Source organism: Protobothrops mucrosquamatus, unplaced genomic scaffold (genome assembly GCF_001527695.2).
Source record: "Protobothrops mucrosquamatus isolate PMUCROS unplaced genomic scaffold, P.Mucros_1.0 scaffold_199, whole genome shotgun sequence".
NCBI lineage: Eukaryota > Metazoa > Chordata > Lepidosauria > Squamata > Viperidae > Protobothrops > Protobothrops mucrosquamatus.
In genome coordinates this window covers 3,518-13,432 of record NW_015386275.1, presented here as the reverse complement: position 1 = coordinate 13,432, position 9,915 = coordinate 3,518, and the positions used below count along the sequence as shown (strand labels likewise).

The 9,915-nt window shown below is 34.4% G+C and overlaps 1 protein-coding gene across 1 annotated transcript in view; it reads left to right on the top strand.

Annotated features, from left to right (window-relative positions):
• Nucleotides 1-9,152, top strand: part of LOC107296199 (glycoprotein Xg) — a 19,285-nt gene extending 10,133 nt beyond the window's left edge. The window contains exons 3-8 of the mRNA XM_015825551.1: nucleotides 2,618-2,659; nucleotides 3,098-3,163; nucleotides 4,421-4,477; nucleotides 5,045-5,083; nucleotides 7,556-7,678; nucleotides 8,656-9,152. Coding sequence (XP_015681037.1) covers nucleotides 2,618-2,659; nucleotides 3,098-3,163; nucleotides 4,421-4,477; nucleotides 5,045-5,083; nucleotides 7,556-7,678; nucleotides 8,656-8,672 — 344 coding nt within the window. The 3' untranslated portion in view covers nucleotides 8,673-9,152. The remainder of the gene's footprint in view (nucleotides 1-2,617; nucleotides 2,660-3,097; nucleotides 3,164-4,420; nucleotides 4,478-5,044; nucleotides 5,084-7,555; nucleotides 7,679-8,655) is intronic.
• Nucleotides 9,153-9,915: the final 763 nt, after the last annotated feature.

Genomic DNA, 9,915 nt, shown 5'->3' with positions numbered 1-9,915 from the left:
ATAATAACTCACAGTTCAATTTAAGTTGCAGCGGTGGCGGCGGCTTCTGGCTTCGCCGAAGCGAAGGCGTCCTGGATCGCGGAGAATCCTCGGGGCTCCGGAGGAGTTCTAACCTACATCGTCCACATAGGACGACTCGGGAACTCAACTCCTACCCCGGGCAGCTCACCGATCCCCTTATGCCCAGGGGAAAGGTATCGAGCCGTTTGACAGCTGATGCTTGCTGTCAAAACGGCTTTTACGCGAAAACAGGCGGGAGGCAGCTGTCGGCTGCGTCCGACGAGGTCGCCTGCCACCGGAAGTCCCCATACATTAACTTTGTTAAAGACCAGTGGAACAGCTTGCCTTCAGAAATCGTGGGTGCTCCATCACTGGAGCTTTTTAAGAAGAGACTAGACCAGGGGTCTCCAAACTTGGCCTTTTTATGACTTGTGGACTTCAACTCCCAGAATTCCTCAGTCAATGTGCCTGGCTGAGGAATTCTGGGAGTTGAGTCCACAAGTCATAAAAGGGCCAAGTTTGAAGACCCTGGACTAGACAGTCACTTATCTAAAATGGTATAAGTTCTCCTGCTTGAGCACGGGGCTGGACTAGAAGACCTTGAAGGTCCCTTCCAGATTTCTATTCTATTCTATTCTATTCTATTCTATTCTATTCTATTCTATTCTATTCTATTCTAATGTTTTTCAAATTTGGCAACTTTAAGCTATGTGGACTTCAGCTGCCAGAATCCAGCTGCGGAATTCTGGGACTTGAAGTCCACACATCGTAAAATTGCCAAGTTTAGAAAACAGTGATCTAGCCTAAAGCTCTGCTTTTTCCTAGTGTGTTACCACATACGTACAGCCAAGAACGAACTATGGCTGACCCTATTTAAAATTTGAAGATCAGCCAATGTAAGCTGTACACACTTGCTTCCAAAGAATATAAATACATACCTCTTTATAAAAATATTATTTATTTATGCATGTTGTTATTATTATTATTATTATTATTATTATTATTATTATTATTATTATTATTATTATTATTATTATTATTATTGTTATTGTTGTTGATGATGATGTTGGAAGTGACCTTGGAGGTCATCTAGTCCAGCCCCCTGCTCAGGCAGGAAACCCTTTACCATTTCAGACAAATGGCTGTCCAATCTCTTCTTAAAGACTTCCAGTGTTGGAGCATTCACAGCTTCTGGAGGCAGGTTGTTCCACTGATTAATTGTTCTAACTGTCAGGAAGTTTCTCCTTAATTCTAGGTTGCTTCTCTCTTTGGTTAGTTTGCATCCATTGCTTCTTGTCCTGCCTTCAGGTGCTTTGGAGAATAGCTTGACTCCCTCTTCTTTGTGGCAGCCCCTGAGATATTGGAAGACTACTATCGTGTCCCCCCCTTGTCCTTCTCTTCATTAAACTAGACATACCCAATTCCAGCAACTGTTCCTTGTATGTTTTAGCTTCCAGTCCCCTAACCATCTTTGTTGCTCTTCTCTGTACTCTTTCTAGAGTCTCAACATCTTTTTTACATCGTGGTGACCAAAACTGGATGCAGTATTCCAAGTGTGCCCTTACCAAGGCATTGTAAAGTGGTATTAACACTTCACGTGATCTTGATTCTATCCCTCTATTAATGCAGCCTAGCACTGTGTTGGCTTTTTTGGCAGCTGCAGCACACTGCTGGCTCATATTTAAGTGATTGTCCACTAGGATTGTCCACAGTTACTACTATTGAGCAAGGTACCTCCTGAGCTATACCTGTGCATTTGGTTTTTCTTGCCTAAATATAGAACCTTACCTTTTTCACCATTGAATTTCATTTTGTTAGATAGTCCCCAATGTTCAAGTCTGTCAAGATCCTTCTGTATCTTAAGCCTGTCTTCTGAAGTTCCCCATCTATCTATCCCCATATATTCATATGCATCTAATTAGAGTGGTAGTAATATAGCATATTTCATAACATTCTTTACTAAGCAATACTGCATACAATATATTAATTTAGAAACAGTTATCAAATACAAAAAAAATATTCGTCCAGGCAATCTTAGAGATAAAGTATTTGTGGAACTGAATATATCTTGAAGCTAAATTCCGTTTGGTTGAACTTTGAGATATTCAGTATTTGTTTCTTGTCATTTTTTTAAATTAAGAGTCCTGAAAATTGCATCTCTTTGAAAGGAACTTTTTTCACAAGAAAATTATATAAATATCATCTCAATCCCACAGAATAGATTTAGGAACAAGCAACCTTTTCTTTGCATTTTTAAAAACTTTACCCAAGAGAACAAAAAGGAACTGGCTTTATTTTCAGCCATTTTAAAGAATACCATTGATAAGTTTGTAAAGAATATTGGAAGCTTAAAATACCTCTTTTATTTTTGTTCCTCCTGAAAATAATGAATATAAATAGTATATTAATAGCAATTAGTAGACATGTGATCTTGGGAATTTAGGGGACCTTAAAAATGAAGAGTTCATTTGCCCAGCTTGTGCTAATTCTGAGGGTTTATTTCCAATAAAGAGAGGAGAAGATTGTGTTGTCAACATCACAATGAATTTTAGAAATGACAACTAGTCTCCTTTTTGATAATCTTAATAATACAGTAATGTTCATTTACTTTGCTTAGATGATAAGAAGCCTTCTGAAGCAACCAAAAAGCCACCAGGGGGTAAGCATTAAATTGCAGCTGCTCAAATAAATACCACAATGCTAAAGCTTTCTTTGTGCCAGATCTAAAACTATAACTGAAATGTTCCCAATACCCTTTAAGAAGTTTTTCCTAATACTGTATACTGCTGGTTTGGACATTGTAACCCTTTTTGGAGTGGTTTTTTTTTTCCAGAGAGCAACTCCTGCTTAATTCTTAAAGATGAATGCCATTTTTTCCTGTCCCTTTCCATCAATTGCCCATTCCTAATGGTTATTGTAAGGAAATATAAAAATAATCTTCCAGTATTGATAACAAGAATAATAATTGGCATTTATGGGCATTGTAATCCAAGGTGTTTTTCTGGAGAAGAATAGATTAAAGAAATGTTTATTGTTCCTAAAGAAATAAAACGTATGATAAGGAAATTTACTGTATATCTGGAAATATTTATCCTAGGTAACAAACCCCGACCTCTCTTATATCCTGACCTTAGACCATATTCAGATAATCATGGAAATGGCGGTAAGAAAGGAATTTGTGTTATTTAGATCTATTCATAATATTTTTCCTTCCACTAGTTTGATTATGTTTATTGATTTGTAATATGTTGATTTAAGAAATTCCTTTAATGGTGGCAATGTCGGTGGCGGCACCATTGCAACTGGTAAGATTTGGTTTTGTTGTTAAGTTTTGAAATATTTAGCTACCTTTCTACTCTTTTCATTTAAATCCATTGATCAATATTATTGGAACATATTGATCAGCAGTTCTAATTTAATTTTTAGTACTTTAAAGAAAGTACTGTTCATATATTAACTAGGCTGTAAAGTAGATGTAGGTCATCAAATAAAGGGAATAGTATGTCAAGTTGAACTAGACTTCTCCTGAGATTGAATAGCATCCATGTGAAATATGAATGTCTATGCAAGAAAGCCTGAGTGGGAGTTGGCTGCAGGAATTTGCATGACCTTGAAAGACCAAGTTGTGTAACAAGGCCACAACAATTTCCTTTGGTGCTGCTTTCTTAATATTCCTCCTTACCTGTCTTTCATTTTAGTTATCATGCATAAGAATCTGCTTTGCTGTTCTGCATGATTGCTTAAGACTCTGCTTTTGACCATTTACATTTTTTAGATATCTGTAGTGTCAGCTCTGCCTGGCTTGGCTTGGGGGCTTCACAGGCATCCTGCCATTAAAAGAAGAGGGGGAGGAGGATGAAAGGAGGAAGAATGAAAGAACAATAAAGCTTTGTATACATGATAAGAAATTGGGAGGGGGGGAAATGACAGGTGAGAAGGACCAGAGCAGCCGGATCTTGTTTGTACCAGTATCCCACAGCCAGGCACCCTGAGAAATATGTGGATTAACCCCAAACATCTCAGAGTTCTCAAAACATCTTGGTGAGCTTCAGTTGGCTGGAAACAGTCTGATTATGGGTGGAGTGATGGGCTGGGGCAAACCTACATCTTATTTTTGTATCCAGTGAGCATGGTACTTTCAGAGCTAGCTTGATTTTACTGCAACCAACACTCTTAGTAAAAGAACCCTTTGCTCTAATCAAATGGAGTCGAAGGCTTTTCTTTCCTAAGGGATCGGATTGGAGCAGGTCTGACAGGTAGTTTCACATCAAATACCATCAAACCATTTGCAAGACACTTCAAGATGCATTTTGGTACATCAGCTAATGTTTCAGATAGATTCTGAAATCCTCAAGATGGAGAAAAGGAGAGTATGAAAGACAGGGAAAAGAGTAACAACATAATTAATTTTATTTTTTAGGTGCCTTTAATGACCTAGATCTCAATGATGGGAAATCTTTACCTCCACGCCCAGCAGGTAGCGTATAGATTTCTTTTCAGGTGATTCATGTTCCTGAACTTTAGCAATGTGGCAAAATAATTTAATTGGTAGATTTGCTTTTAACAAACATTTTAATCCATTATAGGCAGTTTGAAATTCATACTTTAACTTTTATAGAAGTCTGTTATATAGGGAAAATTGCCAAGATTCTCAATATTATCATTTTATAGTCTACTATTTAATATATAAACAGATCATAACATATTACGGTATCAATAGAATAACATACTGATGAAATGGAAAGCTCAGAAGTGATGTCCAGTGTCGTTGAAATAACACACATGCATGCTTATATTGCTACATGAATGCTGCACTTACGGTATGTCCTTAGGTCCTAATCTCTGACACAGGTTAGAGTGCCCCCATGAATTGTTTTTTATTCCCTCAACTTTCTTTATTCTCTATTTTGAGGATATATTTTCTGTAATATGTTTTTGAATATTTTTTATATTTGGTACTTTTAGTACTTGTGGTAGTGTGATTTGTTTGGTTTTTTTTAATGCTTCTGTTCCTGAAATAACCATGTTATTGACTCTATTTTAGGCGAGAGAGAGCAAACTTCAGATCAGGGTGGAAATACAGGTAAGAGTTTGTATTTGTTTTGTTTTGCTTTTGTGTCTCTGTGATTATTTAGAGTCAAAATGTGTAAATAGTAAATACTGTATATTTTTAAAGTATATTTTATAAACTAACTTTAAAAGAAAATGTAACTGGCGGTTCCTAGTCTGGAAGTAGCAGAGGACCACTTATTTGGAATAGTTGGGAAAAGATTATTTTTTTTATAAATGTTTTATTAATTTTCTATTTTGATAAACAAGTGCTCAATAGACAACGTGATGATTGAGTTCTTTAATAATTCGGTGATACATATAAGTTTTTTTCAACTAGGTCCAATGTTATACCCACCAGTACATTCTCTCTTCTTCTGGTAATAACATTTTTTCCACATTAAGCAAATCCAATTCTTATTATTGTTAGTAAACATACAATTGCATATCAACATTTGTTACATTTTTCTAATAATAACAATAATATCAGTTTAGAATATCTTTCCTAGCCAAAACATATCTTAATTGCATTTGCATTCAATTTCCACTCATTTAATCCATATCCTATTTTTGCTTTTTTTCAATTTTAGTTTCCCATCCATGTTCAAAGTGTCCCAATCATTTATAATTCCAAAACAAGTTGTATTTGGGCAACCAAAAGAATCCCTTATTCAAAGTTCTTAACATATTCTTATTTCCCTTTTCATACCAAGATATAATATTCTGATTACAAATCCTAGCTATCTATTTATAAAAATGTTTCTATTTCTAACAATCTATTCTTAACCATATTCAAACCTCTAATCAATAATATAGCATCCCCTCTATTAGGTCAAAGCTTCTGTTTCTTTCAATCTTACTCTAGCTTTCTTTCTTTGTCAATTAACTTTCCAAGTCAGTGCATTTGGATCATCAAATAATTCTTCTTCTATTTTTATATATATTATTTGGAACAAGAGAAACAATTTGGTTAAAATGTTTTTGGAAGAGCTAGCCCATTGATATTCATTAAACCACCTCCCTCCTTCTCTGGTTCCCCAGTTCTATTAGCGACTTTTCTTCCATTCCATCAGCTCTCCTTCCTTGTCATCCAGTATGTTCTGAAACCTTGGTTTATAAAATGTCTTTTCCATTTCCAATATTATCGTTATATCTTCTGAGTTTTCATTTATCTGAGTCTGGTCATTTGTTTCCTCCTTTGGATCATCATTGTTTCAGCATTCTCTAGTTTTCCTTCTATTTTCTGGGTTGCTGGTTCCTTCTCTGTAGTTGTCTTCTGGGTTTGTAGATTTGAATTAGAAAATTGTTCTTTTATCTCCTTTGTGTTATTAGTAACCTGCTCACAAACTAGAATAATTGTTTTTTGTATTAATTTCAGCATGGAGAGAATTTCTTTCTGTGTTTTATCAGTATTTTCTTGATGATATGGCAAGTTAAGGCTGCTGGGAACAGATGTTAAAGATGATGTTTTACTATTTAATGCTGAATATGAAACATCCATTGTTAAAGATGATGTTTTACTATTTAACGCTGAATATGAAACATCCATGGAAGAAGATTAATTTTTGATGAAAATAGTTGAAATGATCAGATATGGAAACAATCTATATTGTTGCTGCTACTCCTCCAGCCTTATCCCAATGTACTTCCTTAATTTTTTTCAAAACTACTATGCTTGCAAAATTAAGTTCAGTCCTTTCACTAAGCAGATAAGCAGCACCATATTTATTTCATTTTATTTCAGTCTCCAGTTGAAATCCAGCCAACACCCAAGATTTTGCTGTTTGTTTGTTTTAATGCAGGAAGAAAGAAAGATCAGGACGTATCTTTTGAACAGGTTGAGAAACCAAATTCCAAACTTCTGATCCTCTGGTTTCTCACATATTGTTTCCAAAAGAAAAGAAATCATCAGGGAAAAATGGGTTTGAGTTGAAGACAAAGTAATTTCTTGCCACTAGACCTAGTCAAACATTTGGGTTGTAAGGTTCTTCTGTTTTTCATTCTGTCCATCCCAAATGGCAACATCATTCTAATTTATTGATATTTACATGATTTGGGTAATGATGATGAAATTTCATTGTAATACATGTAAGTCCTCAACTTACAACCATTCATTTAATGACCGTTCAAAGTTACAATGGCACTGAAAAATGATTTATGACCATTTTTCACATTACGACCATTGCAGTATCCCCATGGTCACATGATCAAAATTTGGCAACTGGCTCATATTTATGACAGTTGCAGTGTCCCAGAATCATGTGATCACCTTTTGCGACCTTCTGATAAGCAAAGTCAATGAAAAGCCAGATTCATTTAACAAGCATGTTACTAACTTAACAACTGCAGTGATTCACTTACAGCTGTGGCAAGAAAGATCATACAATGGGATAAAGCATACTTAACAACCGAAATACTTAGCAACAGAAATCTTGGATTGAATTGTGATCATAAGTTGAGGACTACTTGTGGTGGTATTCTTAACTGATTTTCCCCCCCTCCTTAGTTGACTCTGCTACGACAGCTCAGATTACATCTCCTGTTGTTGCTATAGCTGTGATGCTGACCTTTGGGGCCATAGCTGGCTATACTGCTTATAAGCAGAAAAGATACTGTTTTAAACCAAGAGGTAAGACTGATTGCTTTAAGTGTTATAAAGTCTCAGTAAAATCAATACTGGATGACATAGCTTAGATAAGACTTGAGGATGTCTTAATTATATATAGGACATATTATATTAAAGACCGGTCTCTTCTCACAACAATTAGGGAAGACTTACAGTATTTCCAATGGGATCAATCAATCATTTTTAGTGAGTCTTTTATGATGGAAGGAATGAAAGAAAATAAAAAGCTAGCCTTTTTCTATGAATGTTTTCTAGAAGAAAAAAATACCAAGATTCTATGCTAATACTATTATTTTTAGTCTGCTGCTATAGAAACAAATAATAAAATTTCATTCAGTAACATCACAACTCATTAAGAAAAAATAAAAGCTTCATTTTTAAGATCTACCTATAAAGAATATTGTTTTGTTCTTTCTGTAAATTATATTTTGAATACTTTTGTCCAGTTAAAATTTCTGTCTAGTCCATTTGAGTAGTGTTTTATATGCCTCCTTAAAGAATTGAGAGGTGTCAGAAATATGCTTTAGATAGGAACCATTAATAAGGACATTTGACTGAATTTGTGGCTAAGCTTCTTGAGATGTGTTCTCTCTCAGGTGCTCTCTTAGATTGAAATCCCTTAAGGCTATTGGAACAATCCTATGCCTTTACTCTGAAGTAAGATCCACTGTATCAATGCTACTTATTCTCTTTTATGTTTATATTAGAGTGCATTTTTACTCGAGAGCGAAGGTGTTTTCTAGAAAAGCCTCTTACAATGCACTTAGTCTGTCTCATTCACAAAAATTTATAAATGCCAGACTTAATTACCTTCCATCCCATTCCATTATTTTTTCCATTTGTTTTCTTACCAAGAAATTATATTTTTGATTGAACTAGCATACTAGAAGCATCCAAGGATAAATTTTGCATATTATTTGTAATGTGTTGCACTATTTGTAACATAGTACCTTTTTTTTACATGCACACTTACGTTTTAGATGGAGCAGTTGCCTAAACCACTCAAAAATGATCCAAGAAATATTGAGTTCCACAAAATCATCAACAAATGAACGAACTGCATACTGTAATATCTATGATGCTGTTGCTAAGATTTTATGTAATGTGGCATTTTGTTTTTGTGTATAAAAACTAAAGAACAAACTTTCAAAACAAGAGATTGGTTAATGATACACACTGCTTCTACAGTGTATAAATTGTAAACACACACTTTGTATGATTTTTTTTTCAGTTCATACAGTTTAGAAACATTTTATGTTCTGTTTATTTAAGATCATTGGATCCAAATGATCAGAATCTCAATTTCACTCTTAGTATACAGACATTGGTTTATAGTTAAGGCTCTTTATGTACCCTTTTTCAGATCTTCAGGACTACTTAAAAATCTATGGGGTGATAGTTGCACTGAAATGTTGAAAGATGCACATCATGTCCTTTCTCTAATTTAGTTATACTGCATCAATGTTCAGGGAAACATTGTACTTCTCTTACTTTATAAATTAAATTTCATTGAAACAAACGTAATTGGTTATCTTCCTACATTAGCTACTTGAAACCAGCAACAAAGTCAGGCTTATGCACCCAAATTCCTTTTAGCATTTAACCTTATATGGAAATTGATACTATTGCTATATTGTTTAAAAGTCAAGGAATAGTTCACCTATTTTGGAGTGTGACTAGCTGAAATATTAATTTGGTGATAAAATACCAGGTGCTGAGAAATAAACATAGACTGTGGTCATCTTCATGAAGTTCCAAATAAGAATTATTATATTTAAAGGAGATGGTCAGGAAAGAGAGAGTCAGGAATACACTGGAATATGTATATGGTTTTTCCTCTTTAATTAAGGGAATTTTTCCCTTCTTTCTTAATTCTAATATATAATATATTGCCATGTATATTAATTTTCCAAAGACAAATGGATTAATGGGAAAATACTGTATGTGGTTAGAAGGATTGAAAATTAAATTATAATTCTAATGTAGAAGATATTTTTCCCCAAAATTATATTTATTTATTTATTAAATTTTTTACACACTGCCATCTCATGTAAATGACTCTAAGTGATCAATGATGTATTGATATCTGCCACTAAGAAATTGTCTAAAATGTATAAAGGTATTTTGAATCTTTGTTTGAAATGAGAACAACATGAAGGGGACATTTTATCATATTTGTGGACATGTAAAAAGATTAGAAAATTGAGGATACAAATACATGTGTAGCGCTACCTCCTCAG